The sequence below is a fragment of the Girardinichthys multiradiatus genome, chromosome 22, assembly GCF_021462225.1.
Source record: "Girardinichthys multiradiatus isolate DD_20200921_A chromosome 22, DD_fGirMul_XY1, whole genome shotgun sequence".
NCBI lineage: Eukaryota > Metazoa > Chordata > Actinopteri > Cyprinodontiformes > Goodeidae > Girardinichthys > Girardinichthys multiradiatus.
Window position 1 is genome coordinate 33074572 of NC_061814.1, and position 24310 is coordinate 33098881.

At 37.1% G+C, this 24310-nt stretch overlaps 1 protein-coding gene across 14 annotated transcripts in view; it reads left to right on the forward strand.

Annotated features, from left to right (window-relative positions):
• The window catches only part of tasp1 (taspase, threonine aspartase, 1), a 49647-nt gene that overhangs the window by 170 nt on the left and 25167 nt on the right, over positions 1-24310 (forward strand). For 7 of the 14 annotated variants that reach the window (XM_047352397.1, XM_047352399.1, XM_047352396.1 and 4 more), the window contains 10 exons: positions 7320-7366; positions 7777-7887; positions 12848-12915; positions 14072-14140; positions 15476-15596; positions 16894-16978; positions 17055-17134; positions 17291-17397; positions 19838-19957; positions 22473-22551. In XM_047352397.1, coding sequence (XP_047208353.1) covers positions 7320-7366; positions 7777-7887; positions 12848-12915; positions 14072-14140; positions 15476-15596; positions 16894-16978; positions 17055-17134; positions 17291-17397; positions 19838-19957; positions 22473-22551 — 887 coding nt within the window. Of the gene's footprint in view, positions 1-3741; positions 3846-7130; positions 7242-7319; positions 7367-7776; positions 7888-11337; positions 11532-11630; positions 11736-12012; positions 12215-12847; positions 12916-14071; positions 14141-15475; positions 15597-16893; positions 16979-17054; positions 17135-17290; positions 17398-19837; positions 19958-22472; positions 22552-24310 lie in introns of those variants that run through there. The other 7 variants (XM_047352400.1, XM_047352408.1, XM_047352407.1 and 4 more) reach the window with 6 other exon arrangements.

A 24310-nucleotide genomic window follows, 5' to 3' on the forward strand; every position in this document is an offset into this window, starting at 1 on the left:
TGGTTTGTTTTCTGCATAGGGATTACCTCATAATGATGTGTCTTACAAATTCAAGGCTTTATTCAAAATTATTTTCAACAGTAATTTGTGCTTTCACTGACGTAGCCCACTCTGCAAGTGCCAACAAAATGCTTCAGTGTGTTTTTAAAGGTTTATTTGCACCAATCTTCATTTGTATCATGTTTATGTCTTTGTCTAGCCAGAAAACATTTCTTACTTTAGACTTCAGATTTCAAAATTGGTTTTATTTAATGTGTAAAAGTAAAATAAAAGGTTCTTATGATATATATATATATATATATATATATATGTTCTAAGATTTTCTACCACAGTATTGTGATTACAGTCAGAATAGAAAAAAACAACAATGGTCTTCATTATCATATAGACAGTACTGTGAACCTGTTATACCCGTTACAGATTTTATATTTTTGCTTTTGTTCCACACTTAAATGTTTTATGATATTGAACAAATTTTATTATCAGGCAAAAAAAAAAAAAAAAAACAACAACTTGGCAATTGAAAGGGAGAGCACATTTTTTGGAAATATTTACAGTTGAGACATTGTGTGAGATCTTTAAAGAAACTGTACAAAATGACATTTTAGATTATATAAGGATGCCATGGGATCGCCATTAAATCTGGTTTAGATGTTTCTCAGACTCCAGAATTGTGTTTATGGGGGAACAGATCCCAAATACCGAACATCTCAAATGGATCACTTTGAGTGGTTATGGTTGGTCTTGTGACAGCATCCAGGATCGTCTTAAGACACTGGAAGACCATGTCTGTTTTTTTTTTCCAAAATGTTCCAGAAATTAATAAAAACTTTAATTACAAGAAAAAGTAAAAACACTTTCGATCCCATTTTTGTGGAAAATGCTTCAAAATTTTTGTTGTTATGCAATCTCATATTGTTTATTCATTTGTTTATTTTCTTTCAACTTTAATTTATTTTTAATTTCAGTCTATTCTATATTTTATTTCCTCCCTTTCATTCTAACTTTATTACCTAATGGGATAACACATAATGACTTCACTGGAAGCAAGAAATCTTATGCATGACTTGGAGAAGCTTGGACACCTGAAGCTTAATAAGAGCATCTATGTAAGATTTTAACAAGCAGTGCTTCCAAATCCCTTGCTACAACAGTTTTGTGATACCACCATGCCATCTTCTCATATGCCAACCATAAGAACTCCACAATAGTGTGCTGATTTTTTTTCATCCTTTAAATCAAACATTTCTCTGTGCATTACTTTTTAGTGGGTCATGTCATGCATTATGCTCATCTGTCTCGCAGATGTGAACAGCAACTCACAGAGTCGAGCAGAAATAGTCTGAATTGCTCATAAACTTTTCATTTTTCTGCTCGTGTGTCATGTTGTGTATGTGAAAACTTAATCTGACACACATCTCCAAGCTGTGGGCTTGTTTAGGTGTTCACACTCTCCTTCATAAAACCTCTTGAAGGCTTTTAATCTCTGAGGACTTTTTATTTCCCACTTAAACAAATACATTTTCTTCATAATGTTTCTAGGTGCTTTTTTATTTTCATTCACTTATTGAGTTGTAGGATGAATTTGTCATGAGGCTGTACTCATGTGAGTATGTTGGGTTACTGAGTGGTACTCTGTTTAGTCTACATGCTCAGAATGGGTTTGAGGTTGGATTAAAAAAGCATCACGCTGTGAGGATTCTTTTCCTTCAAAATTCTTGTGGGTTCCAGCTTTGGCAAAAATATGTAGCAACTACTCCCTCTGTTTATTTTACTTAATTTAATAAAAACCCCATCCAGCATGTCTGCTCACAGCAGAGCGTGCCTGCTCTCTGCCGGCTCGGAGCAGCAGGAATTTTCTTCTTGATCACGGGGTGAACTAGAGTTGAATGGACTGAGTGCGGATTGATTGTTCCGATGTACAAAGCATGCACGCTGTGAAATCGCTCCAGATTGTTTTAGGTTTTATACTTGTACGAAGTTGGCCTGTAGCTTTACATTACCTTTTCTCCCAAAGCAACAGCACTATCATCCTGCTGTGTTTTAACCTTTGAGATTCACCTGGCTTCATTTGTTTGTGCCATAAAAGAAAAGAAGATGTTTTTATACTGAAACTGGAAGTCTTTCCACACTATAGTTCTTAAGTGCTTTGTTGCTTTAGCAGCTGGCTTTCAGTTCCAGCAGGGCAGCAAGTTTTGGCTTTTATTTTACAAGGTTATTTATTTAGTGTCATGATCCATTGGACACTGCAATTATAATTTTTCATTTTAGCTTTGAAACTAGTATTTCAGTGAGTTGTTTTGATGTTCATTCCTGATTTTCTTTCATTCTGTTCTATGACTGTTTTATTCATCTGTGTGTTTCCTTCATTCTCCCTCTGTGGTCCAAGCTCATGTCCCTGCCCAACATCCATGTACCAGTTAGATAGACTCATTTGATCCTTCTCCTGGTATTCAACCTCTTCTGCATTTGTGCCTCTTTTTTGGTGACCGTTCTCAGATTCTCCTGTTTCTCTGTGTGGGCCTTTCTGTTTTGCTTAGTGCCTGTACATTTTTGTAATTTTGTAAATTTGGCTTTCGGCAATACTTCAAAGAACTACTGTGGGCCCAGCCATGGGAGGAACAAAACAGACTGAACTACACACAGAGAACAAAAGACACTGGTAAAAACTCTTAGTCCCAGAGTGCACAGCGTTAACCCATTTTCATGACAGCTCAAGGAAAGGAGGAGTCCCACAGCTGGAACCCCTGAGATGTCATAGAGAGCAGAGTTCTTCCTCTTTGCAAGCCGCCATCCACTGGCTACATCGGGGTGAACATGCGAGTGAACATCTTGACCTGGCTGGTCGAACAAGACTGCATCTTCAAAGAAACCATGGATCCAAAGTACAGTATGGTCTGTTTAGGACTTAGATGGGTTTGCTAAATGCCGCAGCCGCTATTTTCTCTGTTGTTAAGCTGAGTTGCTAATTCCAGCTCTGACATCATCACGCCAGTCTGTCGGCCAAATTGTGAGTTTCAATTAGTCAGTAAGATGGATAGTTAACATAACATTAAGAATGAAGCGTTGGTGCGTGTTGTAGCAGTAGACTGCGCGACCCATATACACGCTAGGACAAAATTGTTGGTACCCCTCGGTTCATGAAAGAAAAACCCACAATGGTCACAGAATTAACTTGAATCTGACAAAGGTAGTAATGAATAAAAATTCTATAAAAAGAACAAATGAAAGTCAGACATTGCTTTTCAAACATGCTTCAACAGAATAAAAAAAAAAGTAAACTCATGAAACAGGCCTGGACAAAATTGATGGTACCCTAAACTTAATATTTTGTTGCTGTTATGATTTGGGTTTGTTTGGTTTTTTGGTTTCGGGTTTTTTCTTTATGTTTTTTACAGTTAAAATTTTGAATTGTTCTTCTGTTCTATTATTAATATTATTATTATTATTTTTGTTAGATTTTTGAATTATGTTTCTGTTTGTTTTGCTGGTCATGCTTTAGTTTTGTCGTCTTGTTCATGTTTTGTCAAGTTTGGTTTTCGGATCTGGTTATGCTTTTGTTTCATGTTTTTCTAGTTTCTGTTAGTTTGTGTTCAAGAGTCTCTGTTTTGCTCCAGCCATGTTTTGTTCTTCTGTCAATTAACGTTATCTGGATCACCTGCACCTAGTTAATCTGTCTTCTTGCTTCACCTGGTCACACTCCATATATACACACCTGTCCTGTTTATTCCTCGCGGAAACATTCTCAAATCATGTCTTGTTTACAGATCATGCTCATGTCTTTCTTTTTGGACCATACCCTGCCTGTCTAGCCAGCCTGTTTCTGTTTTGTTCCTGCCTCATCTGTGAGTGAATTTTTGTTGATTAAATCTTTTTGTTTTCACTTACCATTATGCTGCCTGCTCATCTGCATTCTGGGATCCTATTTGGTAAGCCCTAACAGTTGCACAACCTTTTGAGGCAATCACTGCAATCAAACGATTCCTATAAATGTCAATGAGACTTCTGCACCTCTCAGCAGGTATTTTGGCCCATTCCTCATGAGCAAACTGCTCCAGTTGTCTCAGGTTTGAAGGGTGCCTGGACAAAAATTATGGTACCCCTGAAAATAATGAGACCAAAGGGACATTTTAAATCAAGGTGTGTCCATTAATTAGCATCACAGGTGTCTACATTCTTGTAATCAGTCAGTGGGCCTATATATATAGGGCTACAGGTAGTCACTGTGCTGTTTGGTGACATGGTGTGTACCACACTCAACATGGACCAGAGGAAGCGAAAGAAAGAGTTATCTCAGGAGATTAGAAAGAAAATTATAGAAAATTATAGACAAGCATGTTAAAGGTAAAGGTTATAAGATCATCTCCAAGCAGCTTGATGTTCCTGTGACTACAGTTGCACATATTTTCCAGAAATTTAAGATCCATGGGACTGTAGCCAACCACCCTGGATGTGGCCGCAGGAGGAAAATTGATGACAAAACAAAGAGACGGATAATATGAACGGTAACAAAAGAGCCCAGAAAAACTTCTGAAGAGATTAAAGGTGAACTTCAAGCTCAAGGAACATCAGTGTCAGATCGCACCATCCGATGTTGTTTGAGGCAAAGTGATGTTAATGGGAGACGACCAAGGAGAACACCACTGTTGAAAACAAATCATAAAAAAGCCAGACTGGAATTTGCCAAACTACATGTTGACAAACCACACAGCTTCTGGGAGAATGTCCTATGGACAGATGAGAAAAAAATTGAACTTTTTGGCAAGGCACATTAGCTCTATGTTCACAAATGGGAAAATGAAGCATATGAAGAAAAGAACACTGTCCCTACTGTGAAACATGGAGGAGGCTCTGTTATGTTTTGGGGCTGCTTTGCTGCATCTGGCACAGGGTGTCTTGTATCTCTGCAGGTATAATGAAATCTCAAGACTATCAAGGGATTCTAGAGAGAAATGTGCTGCCCAGTGTCAGAAAGCTTGGTTTCAGTCGCAGGTCATGGGTCTTGCAACAGGATAATGACCCAAAACACAAAACCAAGAATGGCTAAGAGGAAAACATTTGACTATTCTGAAGTGGCCTTCGATGAGCCCTGACCTAAATCCTAGAGCATCTTTGGAAGGAGCTGAATCATGCCGTCTGGAAAAGGCACCTTTCAAACCTGAGACAAATGGAGCAATTTGCTCATGAGGAGTGGGTCAAAATACCTGCTGAGAGGTGCAGAAGTCTCATTGACAGTTATAGGAATTGTTTGATTGCAGTGATTGCCTCAAAAGGTTGTGCAACAAAATATTAAGTTAAGGGTACCATCATTTTTGTCCAGGCCTGTTTCATGAGTTTATTTTTCAAAATAATTCTGTTGAAGGATGTTTGAAAAGCAATGTCTGACTTTAATTTGTTCATTTTTATAGAATTGTATTCATTATTACCTTTGTATGATTCAAGTTAATTCTGTGACCATTGTGGGTTTTTCTTTCATTAACCGAGGGGTACCAACAATTTTGTCCATGTGTGTATATATGTATACACTGTTTGCTGTTTGAGAACGTGAGGGAATTAACTCATTCATCTATTGTTCTATAATACCACATACAACCTATTAGTGTTATGATTTGGGGTTGTTTGGTTTTTGGTTTCGGGTTTTTTCTTTATATGTTATTTCACAGTCGAAGTTTTGAACCATGTTTCTGTTTATTTTTCTGGTCATGTTTTGTCAAGTTTGGTTTTTGGATCTGGTCATGCTTTAGTTTCATGTTCTAGTTTCTGTTAGTTTGTATTCAAGAGTCAGTTTTGCTCCAGCCACGTTTTGTTCTGTCTGTCAATTATCTTTATTCGGTTCACCTGCTCCAAGCTAATCTGCCTCCTTGCTCCACCTGGTTCACGCTCCATAAATACACACCTGTTCAGTTACACATCGCGGAAACATTTTCAAATCATGCTCAAGTCTTGTTTTCTGGATCATGCTCATGCCCTGCTGTTCACGCCAAGCCTGTCTTGCCAGCCTGCCCATATCAGTTTTTGCCTGTCTTGCCTGTTCGTTTATGGTTTTGGTTCCTGCCTCCTTTGAGTGAGTTTTTGTTATTAAATCTTTTTTCACCTACCGTCATGCTGCCTGCTAGTCTGCATTCTGGGTTCGTCCGTTGCTCAAGTCTTGACAATTAGCTGAATATAGATAATTATCCTTAACTGTCGGTTTAAGGCAGTTATGAAGCATCCCCCAGGAGATATGATCTCATGATTAGTCAGATAAAAAATGTCTGGTAAAAAGCATCTAAAACTATATGTGAAATGGGGAAGGGTTCAACTTTTATCATACTGGTTTTCTTTGTTCGTTTGTTTTTTTCCTCTCCACTTTCATTCTTAACTGCTGCTGTTTATGTGGGCAGGGCTGCTGCTGTATGCTGCAGACTCACCTGATTTCAGTGACCTCTCAAAGCCTTCTGGTTGGAAGGACCATTAGGATGCTCACTCAACAACTAACTGTCCACAAGTTATGGTAATCTGGCCTCTCACTTTGTGCCACTTTCTTTGCACCTCAAGCTATCATCATATCAGAGCAACAAAACCTACAATGCCTTGCAAAAGTATAAATATCCCTTACACTTTTTCAAATTTTTTCAATTTACTACCCCACATGTCAATGTATTTTATGTGGTCGACCAATAAAAAATGCATAATTATTAAGTGAAATGAAAATGCTACATGATTTTCAGATATTTTTACAAATACAAATCTGAAAAGTGTGATATGCATTGCATTGAATGTATGTTTGGCCTAAAAATTCAGTCCATTATACAAAATGGAAAGAAACGACTGAAACTCTACCAAGATATGGCCATAAACATAAGTTAACAGGTCATACAAGGAGAGCCTTAATCAGAGAAGCAGCCAAGAGGCCCCAAGTAACTATGGGGGTTCTTTCAAGCTCCAAAGCTCAGGTGAGAGAATCTGTTGACAGGAGAACGTTGTGTTCCATAAATATGGTCGTTGTGGAAGAGTGGCATGAAGATAGCCATTGTGTAAACATGTGGAACAGGGTGCTCTAGTGAGATGAGACCAAAACAGAAGTTTTTAACCTATGTGCAAAATCTTGTGTGGATGAAAACCAACACTGCACGAGATTCACTTTCCAGCGGGACAACACTAAACCTGCAGCAAGAGCAACCTCTGCCCAACCTTCGAAAGAACGTGTCCTTTACCAACATTTAGTTACTCGGGATCTATAGCTCCAACCCCCAGCCCTGGTAACTTTACTAAACGAGTTAAGAAAGTAATTCATCCACTTTCCATGGAGCCCACTGACCTCACTAAGCTCTCTGCAGATCACTTCCTGGACTGCTGTTTTGTCCCCTGGCATCTGCAAGACAACGTAAGATTATTTTTTATACAAGCAATATCTTTAATCATACTCATTGTTTTTCAGGCCAACTAAACTTACACAGCAGGAAACAGTGGTCATGTGTGATGTTTTTTAAATATGCTACAGAGAAAAAAATACAAAGTGCTCTCACTATTTGACAACTGCATGAACCTCTCAGCCAAATGAGAATTTTTGTCTGTCAGATGTCAGCTGAATATTGTGGATGAGGCTAAATTACAAGACAGATCTCTCCATCACCAGATTTATCATCCAGACTCTATTTCACAGTCATAGAGTGTTATTTCTATGTACATTCATGCTGATTATATTTGTGGTTTTTGCAACAAAGTAGAAGTAAAGAGTTTACCAGCAAACGTGGAAATGTTTAGTTTTGTATTCATTTAAAATATCTTTTTCAGATTGTGTGCCTGCATCCTGTGAGGTCATGAGAGAGATCACATCAAATAAAACAAGACTATGGCTACCCTCCATTTACAACAGCTTGAAGAAGTTTCCAGAGAGACGTGCTGGTATGTAGTGCTAATGCTATCCCCTGAAGGCTTGGTTGCCCCACCTCAGCACATTGCACCTCAGCTTCAGCTCTCTTTACATTTATTGGTTATGGACCGTCAGGGGCAAAATGATGCCACATCTAAAAAGTAGAGAGAAACTAAAATGAATTAATGTGTCTTGTAAAAGTATTTATACCCCTTTGACTTTTTCACATTTTGTCACACTAACAACACTTAATTGTTTGTAATCAGGATTGCTTGCATGTTTCACAGATATGAGGGAAATAAATTACATTAAATTGAGCTTAAAGGGTTCGTTTTCACAAAGCTTGACACTTTTAATGAAGACGTAATCACAAAACTGCTCAGGGCCCTTAAAATGTGAACTGGTTGTGTTTTATAGAGAGAAAAATCATAAGGCAATATGATATACACTATTATTATTATTACAGTCACAGAAAGAGGTATTTTACACAAGTGTTTCACACTGGCCTGGTAATGCGAAATAATTGAAACAAGCAGATAATATATCTTCTCAAGGATATAAACAAAAATACCTGGATTAAGGAGATGCTGTGGTCACATAAAAGTGACAAATAGCCTACATTTGTCATTAAAATGTATAACAATGACTATTATATGTTTTGAACCACTTTCATCCACATGCACAGCCATGCAAAGTGAAGAAATATCCCAGGGAAGCATGAGGTAAACAAAACCTGAGTCCCTCACTCTCTGTTGATAACATGCTGACATGCAGCAAAATCAATTATTGACAACCTTACGTGATTTAGGATGTCTAGTTTAAGATTATCACGGAAACTGGTTCCATGATCCATGAAATACACAAATACAAAGCTGCCATGGCAGCAGAAAAAATGTACCAACTTAATAGCATGTCTGCAATAAATAAGGTTTTCTTTGAAGCTGTGAAACCTCATAAGAAAAATATGGAATCACTACTTTGGAAGAATGTTCAATCAGTGATTGATCAGTTGTTTTACTTTGTTGCAAAAAATCAAATGAAACATCTTAGAAAAAACTACAATTTACAAATTTTAACAATCTAGCTTAGAACGACATCCAGCAACCTGAAAAGTATTTAACCTTCTTGAACTTTTTTATATATTTTATATAATTTATATGTCACGTTTGATGGGTATGAATAGTTTTTTTGTAGAGCATTGTATCTCAAAAACATTGTCATTTAGGTGTTAAAAGACTAGCTTTGCGGGATGGAGCCGTGTCATGAACCCGTTTCCAGGCAAAATGTTAAATTGGATGGAGATCTGAGATGTTTGTTGGCCGTGTCACTAAGTTGGTTTGCCTTTCTTGAGCCCTCTTGCTACAGAGCAAGAGTGTTGCAGATGTGTTACAATCCTAAAAGAAGACTTCAATGTCACTTCATCTATTATGGATAAGAGGAATAAGAAAAAGTGTCTGACATGCAAATGTCCATCTTTATGTTTACTGCAGAAGGTGAAGACTATCTGCTCCTTTACCTGACATGCAGTTAAATTAAATTCACCTGGTCATATTTAAAAGGTTCATTGAGGTTGCATTAATCAAACATTCCAGCTAATTTTGTTGACCAATGCAGATCCATAATTCATCATTGAATCCCGCTTTCATTTACACACCCAGAGTCAATGACTGCGGCCTCTTTAGCCCACTGTAACCTTGTTTTCTTCTATTTAAGTTGTTAATGATGGTTTACACTCGCCGCTATACTACCCTCAGCTGATTTCTTACAGTGTCTTACAGACTCCTGCTTCTGCACATTTGTCTTTCATTTCTTTTATTGTGCATGTTGCTTTTGAGTTTTTCATTGCTGCCTCTTTGATGTCTTCCTTGGTCTTACTGTGTTTCCCTTCTTGGTTTGTTTCTGTTCTTTGTCCAAAATCCAGACACAGCTGATTGGGTACAGACAACATCTTTTGCTACACTCAGTGTTGATTTACTTCCTTGAAGGAACTTTAAAGTCCTTTCCAAAGCTTCAACTGACAGCTCTATTGTTGAGGCCATGCTTCCTGTCAGTCAGCTAAATGAAATACCTCGGTGATGTACTCTCTTTTAACCATAGATTCAGTTACATAATTAGATTTGAGCAGGTATTTATTTAGTTTTAAAACTAAGGTAATTTTGGGATTTGTTTTCCTAACGATTGCATGATTCAAAACATTTTCCTTTTGTTAATCTAAAAACAATGTGGTCTTTTTTACAGGTATAATTTACAAAATCTGAAATTTTAGCTGTAACATATAACGTTTCTGTCATACCTATGGTGTTTTCTTGTGTTACAAGAACCTTTTTAGTGTTTTGAAATAAAACAACAAATATACAATCATTCTAGAGAAGTCCTTCCATATTTGTTTTTTTTTGCAAGGGTTGTACAACAATTATCTTAATGGTCAGTGCATATTCTAGCAATATAATTTTCCCTTAAGAAACCAGATAGGATAAAAATATAATACATTGTTATTTGATTTTTTTTCTAAACTAAAATTTACATATGTTAGATTTGTTTTCACATGCAAAATAATAAAAACATAAAATTTTGAGAATTTCCCATGTTCCTCAACTTAAGCTTTCAAACTGTATGCTTACCCCCTCCAGCTTCATGCTCTTCCGTTTTCGACAACAAAAACATATTGTGTTATAAAGTCATATATAGTATTTTAAAACAAAATCAAATAAGCAATTTTTGTATTGCTTGCTTTTCATTAGTTTTTTCTGATGACACAAACAAGTAATAAAACATTCACAAATATAGTTTAAACAACTGATAAAAACGGGACAAACTGTGTTAAACATTAATTTTCAATAACCATACCAAGGCTATCAGCTCTATCATCCCTTTAATAATCTGTGGACCAAATTAATTTTTGCATCCAGTTTTTGTAAAAGATCAATTTCCCCTCATGCGAAAATAATTATATAAATAAATACATAAATTGCTAATTCATTTGTTTTGAGGTGCAAAATTGTTTATGCAACAATTTCCAATAATGTTTCAACCTTTATACAAACCTTTGCTGTTTGTTTCGCCATATCACTTTCTTTTAATTTCACCCAGATTTGATCTTTTTAACAAACATTGCAGTTTAAAAAAAACTAATTTATAAAAAAAAAGATGTGCTTATGTCAAGCTTCTATAAAAATTGGAACAACTGTATTTTTTGATAATATCGCCTGCTTGAAGATTGATGTTTGTCTATTTTTTAAATGACATTAACTAATTTTGTCTGTAATAAAGGTGAATATTCATATTTCCCTCTGTTAATATCGTCTTGTTACGTTTCACTGCATATTCTGTTAATGTTTGATTTTATTTTGGTAATTTCCTTAGGGCTTTTTGTATTCTACACCGACATTTAACATTTGCGTGTTTGCCATGAGTTATGTGTGTTTTTGCGACCTTTCGGTTACGTGTACCAATGTTTGGAGTACGCACTTCCTTAGCAACGAGTGTCTGAACCCGGAAGTAATTCAGTTCGCTTCAGCTAACTAGCAATAAACTCTTCTGGGGCGAAAGGTGTAAAAGTAAAGTTTGTTTTAGTTAAAATTATGAGGGCAGCTACTGTCCAGGTGTTTCCTTCCCTTGTCCGGTAAATTGAAAGTCGGAACCCAGTTGTGTCGCTGATATGAGAGGAGGAAGAACTGTAAGTTGGAAGGATTTTGTTGTTGTGTTAGCAAGCGTTTGGCTAACACGCTAAAGAAAACGCAACCCTTTAAAGTTAAAATAACTTATTTGTTCCTAGTGTATTTCTATCCGTCAAACAGATATATAACACAAACAACAGATGCCAGCATAACGACGCAAACTGTCTGGAATGTCTTGAAAATAATATGAACTGCTAATAAAGGTAGTGATAACGTACATTTAAATATACGTAAAAATGTGTTGTTTTTAAGATTTTATTCTCACAAATCACGACTATATTTCGCATTTGATCCGTCAAATGTAAATTGAAAAAAAGGTTGTAGTTATTAAAAGTGGATAGTGTGATTTATGGCTTCACTGACTCAGTGCTACATACACAGCTCTGCTTTTTTCCAAAAGCTGTTTTTGTTTATTTATTCAGCCAAGTAATTTTAGTGTATAATTTATTGTTAATTTATATATTTCTGATCCTCTCACAGGTATGCTGTAAAAATGATTTTGTTAAGGCTGTGTGACAGGCAGTGATAGGCTTGTGAAGTTATGCCGAGGTTATGGAAAGTTTAATTAATTTTGCTGAAGAGCAGCAGCCTTCACCTGTGATGACGAACTCCTGGTCAAAACAGGAAGCTGGCAAGAGTGAAATGCCAAAATATGCTGGTGGATTTGTCCTGGTGCATGCAGGTGAGTCCAGACACCACTAAGAGAAAAAAAATGCACCTTGTCGCTTGTGATAATGGATAACAGAATCTGTGCTGTGTATGGTACTGCAGATAGCTAATCTTCCATGTTGTTTGTGATCATATGTTGATTGGTGTTATACTCTGAAGCTACTTCCTTGTGCCATATGTCACAGAAATCCTTTCTAGGTGAAGCCTTTTTTTGTATTCAGACTTTCTTCCAGCGAAGCCCCTCCTCCCCTATAAACAAATAAATAATGAAAAAACCCTGTCTGTATTCAGAAGTCCTGACACAGCATTCATTTCTTTACATGTTTATTTCAAGAAGTTAGGTACTCTCTTTTGTCATATTTCTCTACAGTGTTTTAAAGTTTTTCATTGGAAGTTTGATACATATTTTTATGTACTTCACAATCCTAATGTTTTGGTATTGATATTTGTATTCAATTAAAATATACAAAAAATAAAATAAAAATCCAAATGTTTTTATGTACAAATAGCTTTGGATATTTGCAAACAGTCAAATTCTGATTTTCTTCTTACATTACATACCATCCCAACTATATTACAGGTAGTTTAAGTAATTTCCTTAGATTTATGATCAGATTTCTTTACATTTCTTATTGCTTGCTTTCAGGAGCTGGATACCACTCCGAATCTAAGGCAAAGGAATATAAGCATGTGTGTAAAAGGGCCTGCCAGCGGGTAAGTTTACTTTGTAGGGCTTAGGTTGCACTGAATGAAGACTCAGTTGCTACATAAGAAATCTGTCAGAAGACATATGGTCTTTGCAAAGTCTTGAAGTCTTCTGTTGTGTGCTAGGACTAGTTTATTATGGTGCTGACAGTGTATTGGATTCTGGATGGAGTAGTGTAGTAGTGGTGGCATCATATCAATGATGTGGGGCCTGCGTACACTGATGAGACTTGGTGATTAAGAACTTAAGGGAGGGCTTAGCTACGACCTTATCATGGCGGTAGAATCACGCTGGTTTGGCGTGATCTTCCAAGACTTTTGCTTCATCCTGTGGATTCCAAGACATTTCTTGCAGATGGCAGCTTGGGGCGTGGTGCAATCGGGGGATGTTTGATGTAGGACTGTCGTAGGAAGATAGAGTTAACAAATAAAGTGTGCAGGAGAGTATGTATGGAATGTATTGCGGACCTATTCAGTTGTTTTTAAGATTCTAGCAGTACTGTTATTGTTCTCAAACAGAACACGGTGTTCCAAATTTGCAGTGATCCAGCTACTTTCCACTAAGTCATGTAGGTTGTGAAAATAGTCTTTATCTAGGGTAAATGTTGCCTTCGTGAATTAAGTTATCAATTGCCAGTGTGCAATTAAACAAAACAACATTGTTTTCCCCAGTGTGATGTTTTTAGATAAATTGCTTCAAACTCACTCACTTATGTAACATTTTTTAGCACAATTTCAAGATTGGTTTGGCTGTACTGCTTTCTTGTTTTTGTTGTGAACGCGTTCTAGTTTTCTCACAGGGGAAAAGTCATTCTTTTTCGCTCCTCTCATAAATGCAATGATGCACTTCTGTTTAGACTAATTTGTCATACCTTCCATCCATGCAACAAACAGCCATGTAGCACAGTCTTGTAACTAATATGCTGTCTTGTCGCACAACTGTAAATAAGTAGGTTATTGAATTTCCTATAAGCATTATTTGATAATCATACTGCTGTAGTGTAGTATTATGATCCTATTGTACCGCTTCAGAAGGAAATGCTATAGATAAAGTATATATGTGTCTCTGCATATCATGCATTGGGTTTTACCGTACTTGATAGTATAGGATAATGTAAGATAAAGATGTAATGTGTTGTATTAGCTAAATTTGTATTTTTTCCAGGCTGTAGACCAGTTGAGAGCAGGAGCACTTGCGGTGGAGGCTGTGACTGCTGCTCTGGTTGAACTAGAGGTTAGTTGAATGAAAATAATTTCATTATATAGCTTTTAAAATACAGCAGTATTTACCAATTCTTCATGCTACACGATTTAAAACTTTCAGCAAGAGCTGGAAAAACTTTTTAAAATGTCTGCATGTTTATCCAGATCTGATAGGTTCGTAACACATATGCATTCCTCTTATTCAGTAATACAAAAAGTAGTTTTTCTCACAGCATAAAATAATCATGAAAAATCACTGATGAAGTCTGTTTAGTTGGTGGGGGCATTTATTGGATTGCTTATCATTATTGGGAAAAAATTCTTAATGTGATAAGAACTTTGATTTATGGTGGCAACGATAAATTCCTATCAAAGATGTCTGCAAACCCCAAAAATTGGCTATAATGTCTGTATTGTCACTTTTATCATTTACTCCATCGTTGGTTCCATGAAGGCATTAATAAATATCAATGAATACGAAAATATAATGACATCTGGTTACTGTGTGTAGCTTAGTGATAAGAATCACACTTGTAACTGGTGTCCTGAAGAAGCCTATTTCAAAATAGGCTTTTTTATAGAGCTGTTATTGTGTTTGTTGGTCTTCGACATGCAGTCACCGCCAACCAGTTCCCTAAAAGGACTGCAAAGAAGTTGCAAATACATTATTATTATCGTCATCACAGCAAATACCAGAAAATATCCTGAAAAAATGTTAAGCGCACATCTCCCATTCCTAATGTGTAGACTCCAAACTACTTTAACAAATGTAAATAACAGACTTTTTATGCTGTTTTTTAGCCAGAGGTATCATTCACTCAAGTACAGATGAACCCATAAGATTATGACCAAAGGCATATTAAATGAATACTTTACAATGGGTTGTATATATTGAATGAACATTCTGTATTTATACTATTTAAGGCAGGGAAATTTTGCCTTTGTATCTCCATCCTGGAAGAGATTAAATATTCTGTCCCTGTAATAATGCAACGTTCAGTATTGTTTTGGCTTATTGCCATCTTATTTGGCATAAGTTTGCTTGAGTTAGCATGAGATACTCACTTTATTGTAACTCTCTGGTAAAATTAACCTTAGGTTGGTTAAGAAGTTTGTTTGAGTTAAACTGTATAAAAATAGATTTTGTAGTTCTAGTATTTAACAAAAATGACATTATCTAACACACTCATGGACAAAATGGTAATTTCGACAATTAAATATTTAATTAGCATGTCATAAAAGTGTGAATCTTTTGACATATTATGTTAGCTAGGCAAGTGATTTTCCTTTATTTATTTATATATATGATATTGATGACCTAGATGTTGTTTTTTGACTACTTTCTGCTTGTTTTAATTGCTCTCAGGATTCTCCTTTTACAAATGCTGGCATGGGCTCCAACCTTAATCTGTCAGGGGAAATTGAATGTGATGCAAGTATCATGGATGGGAAGTCGCTTCATTTTGGTGCAGTCGGATCCATTAGTGGTGAGTTTCTACTCCTAACATAAAGATATGTGTTTTGATGCACTCTTCACTCTCTCACAGCAACTTCAGCAGGTTACACGGCATGATTTATGCATTCATTTTACATCTTGAGGACAACTAATATATTATCTTTTACTGTGTGTGTAAATCTGTATTTTTGCAGCTTGATTTCCTTCACATCAACAGGATTTTCTTGGCAAAACTTCCAATTCATTCCAACCAAACTACAGTTAGAGTTTGACAGTTAGTGCTTAATATTTAATCCATAAGACAACATATATTTTACATCACCAGTCTGCATGATGTCCACTAAATAATGATAATTTGTTGTACCAATGCATGAAACAAATACTTGCCAACATGTGTGTTTCAAAAGGTTTTTGAATTCAGCCAGATGTGTTGAAGAAAGACTTTGGCCATTACAGCCTTCACAGGTGTTCCACTGGAACAACCAGGAAAAAAATATGTGCAATGATCAGCAAATATATTTTGAGATTTTTTAGGACACGTATTTAATTTATTTTATGCAACTCGACAGGCAGACACAAACTGACATTGTGGAGTGCCTTATAGTGAAGTTCACATTCTTCTTTACAAACTAACTCAAGCTCAGTCAGATTGGACGAAGAGCATCTGAAAACATCAATTTTCAAGTTTTGCCAGAGATTCTCTGTTGCTTGGGTGTCCAGCTTCAGTTCTCAAGGGCTGGTGTCCTACCAGTTTTAGACGTGTCTCTGCTTGAACACAGCTGATTCAAATGGTCCATCTACCTCCTCAGCATGTCAGAGTTCTCATCATTTGATTCAGGTGTGTTGAACCAGTGAAAGAACTAAAACACGCAGGTTGAGGACTAACTTTGGACACCACTGCTCTATTGAGTGTATGTCTAGACTTTGACTAGGTCATTCACAAACATATCTTTTGACCTAAACTTTTCAGCTGTGGCTCTTGCCTGTATGTTTAGGGTTGTTGTCCCTGTAGGAGAGCAGTCGTCTACATCTGCTAACAGGTTTTCTTAAGGGATTGATCTTGTATTTAGCTACGTCCTTCTTATCATTAACTCTGATTAGATTTTTTTTTGAAGCCATCATAATCACTCACTATTTTGGGATAGTCTGTCACAGAAAATTTTAAAATACTTTCGGGTTTGTGGTTTCACTGTGACAAAATGTGGACAGATTTAAGTGGGTATAAATAATTTTGCAAGGCACTGTAGCTAAAGGATTGTATTACACTGTAATGCTGTGCTTGAATAAACGACCTTCTCTGCTATGTCTTTTTTTCTTCTTTACCTCAGGTATTAAAAACCCAGTCCTAGTTGCAAACTGTCTCCTGACTGAAGCACAGAAAGGGAAGCTCTCAGCGGGCAGAATACCACCCTGGTGACTATCACTTCTCATGATTAAAGATGGGGATGTTACAGCTTCCCTCTTGTTAATTTTTGCTGTCTTTTTGCAGCTTTTTGGTGGGGCGAGGGGCACATGATTGGGCGATCAGCCACGGAATACCTCCATGCCCTTCAGAGAAAATGGCAACTAGTGAGTTTTGTGGAACTCATTTATAAACGTAAAAAAAAAATGTTAAGAAATTTTTGTTTATAGCAAATTAACCATCAACTCAAATCCAACAAAACAAAAAAGACTTGCTTTACTTTATATGGATTCAGTTGGCCCAAATTATTTTGTCACATCCAGAGTTCAGTTTATCTGCCTACAAGAGGAACAAGCGAAAGATGGAGATGGCAGAGAAAATGGACGCAGGACAAAACCAGGAAAAGAAAAGACGACAATCAAGTGAAAACGTGAGTTTGTTATCAAATATAGAAAGGACAAACACACACATACACACACACAGGGATCAGAAGAAATGCAATTATTTGCAAATTTTAATAAGGGTTGATAAAAATTTACATTAATCACAAACACCTAATTTGAATTATTATTGGCCCTCCCACAAAATAAACTGCTAGAACCATTTCTATGATCTTTTTGTTATTTCAGGGATCCGGGGCGCTGATACTGCTCTGTCACTGACTGAATTAGAGGAGCAGAATGGTTGCTTTAAAAGGGAGTGGTGTTTGAAATCATTTTTCTTTTGCAAACCACGATTACCTCTCAGGAAGCATGCGCTGATCAAAAAGGTTTCCCAGGCAATCATTTTTACTACAAGTTTGATTGCACCCATTTATTCACTCACCAAGAACCTCAAGGAGAGAATTTAATTAGCTGTGAAGCTTAAGGATGCCTTAATAAAGCCCAGTAAGAGCCAGGACCGTCTCCTACAGAGAATCTAACTAAAGGATGAAACCAGTGCATTTGAGAGATTCCTGTCTCATTTTCTATTCAGAAATGGTCTTCTTGGTTGAATGAAAATAATTTTAAATCGGAATCTGCCAGTAAGAAGAATACATTTGGCCTTAATAGGAAGGAGAACAGAAAGTAATAACTTTCAAATGAAGGTCCACAGATCCCGAATTATTAGAGCTTAGACAGAATCAAAGATGTATCATTAATGATCATTTTAGTGACGGATGCTGAAAGGTAATTCAGACGGGAAACAGCTTTACACGACTGATGGCTAAGCTGCGTCACAGTGCCTGTTTGCTACACCCTCCTGTGATCCTGTCTCAATCTGTTGCAGAATAATTCTTTATTGAACGGTTCAAGAAGTGTGAAATAAAGTAATTGCATTTTAATATTTTGTTTTTCCACCTGTGTAGCATTTTTAACCTGATTTGAAACTCATAAAACGTTATCTGCATTTATGTTTTTAATTTAATTGTATTTATTTCTTGTTGTTTTGTTAATTAGTTTAGTTTAGTTTAGTTTTTTGCAGGACTGGTGGCCTTTATTCTTGTTATTTTTCCAAAGTAGGCAGACAGGAAGTGACATGGAGAGAGGGGGAAGACATGCAGCATAGTTCTCCGGGGTCGGGACTCGAACCGGACGGCTACTTGCAACCCCCGTATATGGGCCGCAGGCTCCATCGCTACGCCACACCCTTTATTTTAGTTACAGTTGGGGACGAGTGGGGACGTTTATCTTGGTTCTCATGCGAATCTTGTTAAATGTAAATAAACATGTAGCATGCAAACATCATCGGAATGGCTTTTTAATCGTATTTTGATTTGGTACATCTACATCATCGCTCACTCACAAAATGTTCAACCCACAAGAAAACAAACAGCTATTATACCCTGCTTGTTTATTTGAGTGACCGATGATTCTGTGATGAATCTTTGTGTCAAAACGGCTGTTATTCGTAATGGGCACCGAGGGAATGTTTGGTTTTCTTTTCCAAAATGCATGACCTATTTGAAGATTAATATATGACTGTTTGATGCAGTTAAGAAATTATTCATCATTTTTAACTTTGCAATTGAGATACACTGACATTTAGAAGAAAATAACCAGCTTCTATGTAACAACTTGTTATTAGAGTCGAGGCTCAGTAAAAAAAAATATGTTATGCTGGCCTGTTTTTAATTTTGTGCACAATGTTCTTTTTATGCCTCGCTGAATTGTTGCCAAGTAATAAAATCTTTCCCTTTTCCCCATTTTAATTCATGGCACAAGAAACACCTGATGGTGTATAGTTAAACCCTCAGGGAGCGTAAAACATATTCACATAATTGTTATTTTCCCATGTTTTGCAGCCATCAGAGTGGAACTGAATGGCTCGGATGCTGTATATCACACTGGTTTTTACATTTAAAATAACTGGCTCTGGCCCATTTTGGTCTTAGAACCCCAGAGACATGACTGATTCAAGGGAGCAGATGATGGAAGAGAAAAGGCCCTACATTGTTTTCTTGTTTCTTCTTTCTTTCCTTTTTATTCCAAGGTTTAATCAGGGTATTTAGTTTCTGGTCAACGTGGAGTTGTGATCAGGCGTTATGATGCCAGTTTGCACATTTATCATCCAAAATTTCATTCATCATCCATTTTGGACTCGTGATCTCAAACAAATCACTTCCAACACGAACTGCAATCAGGGAAAGAAGGAGCCAATTTAAATTACAGCCGAGGATTTTTATTAAAGATGAAGGGCGGAGAAAAGGGGATTCAGGAATTTGTGCCTTCCTCTCCTATTTTCTAAATATTAAAACACTTTTTTTTCCAGACCTTGAATGTTTTCATTTTTTTATTTTGTGTTGCCAAAATTCTTAGGTAATCTTATGCATTTGTGCACATTTCTTTCATGTGCATGATTTGATTTTCTTTCCTCCTGGTGTGATGTAGGAAAACGGCTCAGGGTGCCTGGACACAGTCGGAGCAGTTGTGGTCGACTCGGAGGGGAACGTAGCTGCAGCCGTGTCCAGTGGAGGCCTAGCTATGAAACATCCCGGCAGGGTTGGACAGGTAGGGACGCCCTCCTCTTATGTCTTATTTTCTTGATACACTTATTCTCATAGTGACTTGTTTTATTATTAATGTACATATCTATACATTTCTTTTTAGTTGTTCAAAAAAGATTTAAACTTTGATTTTTGTCACTGAATCGCCCACAAACAATTGAGACGTTGGTTGAGGACGGCTTATTCTAAGTATTAAAAGTAAGCACACCACCCAGAGAAATGCAGGGCCCTTGCAGAAGCATTCATTCCCCTTAAACACCATCCCATTCCGCTTTGCCGCAACCACAGACGTCAAGCGTTTTATATAATACCCAACATAGTAGTGCGAGTAGTGCATAACTCTAAGTAAAAGTTTTACATGTTTTATGCTTTGTAGAAGCACATTAAACCAAATATCATCTTCCAGCCTTGCCAAAGATTTTAAATTGTATATTCTTCTAGACTTTGACTGGGCTATTCTTGAATGTGCTTTTGTCTAAACAATTTCATTTCAGCTCTGGCTGTACGTGTAAGGTTGCTGTCTTGCTGGAAGTTGAATCTCAACCCCTGTCTCAAGTCTTTTGCAACCCCTAACAGGTTCTCTAAGCACATTCGTTGTCCCTCCTGGAGATATGCATCCTAACAGCATGATGCTTCCCAGTGGGGATGTGTGTTCAGTGGGTTGCACTGAATTTTATTCAGGGATATCAGATTAATGGAGGCTGAAAGGAAATGCACGCCACATTTTTTGGATATTTGTAAATATATTTTGAAAGCAATTTACTGTTTTCCTTCCACTGAACTATTACGCACTTCCAAATCTTGACAGAACACATTAAAATTTGTGGTTTCATCATTCCTGGTACAGTGAAAGAGAGGAAGTAATGCACACAGTTGGTTTCTAAAGCTGCTGTTGGCTTTTTTAACAGATATAAAATCTTGTTTTTGAGTTTGAGTTTGACTTTGGCTTTTCGTTCTGGTCATTTTTGTTTCGAATTACCCTGCTGGACTTCCATGACTAGCCCTGTCTTCGTTCATTCTAATCTTTTGATAAATGTGAATTTGTGTACGCTCATGATCAGTATCTTCCATCTCAACTCAAACGTTTGGACACATGGCTGCTTTTGAAATGATGCCGAATTTGTTGTTAAATCTGCCAGCCCTGGTCCCTGGGGCAGCAAAGCAGAACATGTCCACCATTGTGACCATTCAACGTGGTATGATGGTCTTCTTTAAAACGCTGCCTTTGATGTTGACTGTCACTGTCACCAGATAACTGTCTTTGGTTTATGCTTCCAGAACAGAATATCCCAACAGGCCTGTTCTTTGTTTATACTGGGTTCATTGGCAAACTATTATGGTTCTCTAATGTTCTTTTTGGACAGCCCTGAAGTAGAACAGCACCAATCAGACCTTTCTGGCTAATTTTCTATCTCTGATTTCATAAAACTCTGACCTGCCAATACAGATTTTTGCCCATTCTCATTTCTCTTTAACAACAATCGAATATTTATTAATGTGATCTGAAAGAAGATCATATTTAACTTCCGACTGGCAAATCACAAATCAGGGCTGGTGAAACGTAAAATAATCACCAACCGTTTCTTGTTGCATCTCTAAATTTCAACAAGTTTTCGTCCTTGCAGACATACAGTGCAGGTCCTCTATGCTGACAGAGGCAGGTTTCCTTAGGTTTTCCTTAAAATGTATTTATTTATTTAAAATAATGTGAAAAAGCACCAGATTAATGGTCAGTTATTTTTCTGATGTTACCTTTTAGCCTTTCAGAGCAGACACACACAAAGCCCTTAGATTTAGAGGTTTGAAGGAAACAGAGCAGCTGTTCTGGTTTCATCTGTTCGCTGCTAGAATGTGTTTTCACAATTTGTTGCCTGTGCATTCATTTCAATGTTCTGGAACCGTGTGGTTCATATTTTTGATGTCTCATAGTCACCAAAATTTAACAGATCAATGCACCTTTGAAGAACTGGAACACAGCAGCTTGAATGTTTCAGCGAACAGCTGTTACCACTAAAGTCCCACAGCTTTCTGTTCTCTCTTTGCTATGTCGGTCTAGTGCCGCCTCAGCCTGATGTAATAACCCAAATAAACTTCTGGTTCCTAATGGATATTGCCTGAATTAATGAGACTTCCTACTGAAGATTAATTTACCAGTGTACTAAATGTCCTTGTTTAATGTGATTGCGAATGTGCGTGTGGTAAACGTTTTACTGTGAGCCAGTCACAAGAAGTCCTAGGTTTTTCGTAAAAGTAGCACAACTGGAAAATAGCTACAACATGGGGCTTGAGAGGATGAAGTAAGTAGCCTTGTCTGCCTCAACTTAATTAGCACCTTTACAGCAAAACAAACTGTGTTCAGAACCTGTTTAAGTAGGTTAAAATAATTACTCCAGCCTTCCTTTCTTATATTTATGCCAAAAGTGACATTTATGGGTTTGTAATATTTTTCCGTTAAAGCTAATTCAGCAAACATTTATTTATTTATTTACAAAGTCCTATTTCTCCCTTTTTTATTCTAGGCTGCTCATTATGGATGTGGCTCCTGGGCTGAAAACGCCTGTAACATGAACTCTTACTCTGCAGCAGTGAGTACCTCAGGTATAACCTCATGTTCCACACAACTTTGCACTCCCTAATGAGTCTGTGCTATAATATACAACAGTGCAGTGGTTCTGCTCTTTGCCACTAGTCGTCATTTTTGTTTTGGCCATGATATGACTCAACCAACGCAGTGAGTCTAGGCCAAAAAAAGCTTTACAATACTTTCTGATGACCTCTAACTTTTCCTGCTGAGCGATTCTCATCAGTCACTTCCTGATCTGATTGAGTCATCATACTCCTCTCTTGGTTAGCCAGCTGCATGCCAGGTGCATTGCAGAGCTCTTTGGATTGTCAGTGAACTTTGACATGGGACACCTGCTGTAGATATCATAGAAGGAGAACTGAAGTGAGTGCAATATAGTGATGCTAAGAATAGTAATCTACATTTAGATCATCACATAACTCGAGTCATTGAAGGCTTAACCTTCATTGTGGGTCTTTATGTTGGGAGTATCAGACTTAAGATTTGATTTTTTGTGACAAGACCAGATTTTGGTCTTTATCAATTTTTTGATGTGCAACCATTCCTCTTCTTTGCTTATGGGTGCTAAAAAACTTATGTGGGTGTAGACAAATTTCCCAGTCTGTTCTGGGACCATCGACTACACCTATTACTGATATCTTGGAGTCTGTGGTGTAAAAGTAGTTCCTGTTTATGGTGATGTATTCTTTTCTTCTGCCTCTGATTTTCATTTTGCACTGTTGCTGCTTTCCTTACTGGTGCAAAAGGTGTGCTACAATGTTGTTTCCCCCATTTTGTGTTGCAAGTTAACAAGCTCATCAACCTTTTGGACCAAAGTAAATAAACTATAGGTGTGAAAACGCCCTAAAAGAATGTGACACCAGCACAGTACAGCACGACATTAGGGTCATTTTTAGGGTACTAAACAGTCTGAAAGTAAGGAAACCATTTGGAGCAGAACAAGATTATTCGTCATGTTTCACACATACATCCTCATATGGTCATTATAACCACTGTACCTTGCATATCGCTTGAACTTTTTCACATTTTTTGCAATAAACTACAAACCTGAATATATTTGACTGTTTTTTTATCTAGGCAAGGCAAGTTCAATAATATAGCACAAGTGCTTTACATGATGGAAAAAAGGACATTGCAGTTGCATGATAAAGGAAAGTAAAAAAATGAAGAAATGTTGGACTACACATTAAAATGAATGAAAAATCTAATGTTTTAACCCATTCAATGATGCACTCGGTGCTTAACATAAAATCAAACGTTTCTCTCTGGGGAGGAGGCATTTCCTTAGAACCCTTCTGGTCCATTACGCTTCTGAGTAATGTGACAATATTCCTTTAAAACATGTCCACGTCTGGACCAAGATTCATTTTATATTTTAAAGTCTATTCTCTGAGATGCAGGGAGCCACTGTAAGGACTGTAGAACAGGGGAGATGTGTTGTACACTCTTAGTTATAGTGAGGAGGCAAGCAGCAGCGTTCTGATTCAGCTGCAGCTGTCTGGTCGACGTTTTAGGCACACCTGTGTGGACACTGTTGCAGTAATGAATACGACAAGATAAACGCATGAATGAGTTTTCTATTAGATGCTGGGACATCTAATAGACCAACATAAAGTAGTGCATAATGGGGAAGAGGACGAAAAATAATACCATATGCAAAACGCTGTGTGTAGTAGAAAACTAGCTAGCTAACTAACATCAGAATAAACAGACAATCCTTGTGATAAAACACAGATGAGGCACCATCATGCTCTGGGGAGCCTTTTCTTCAGC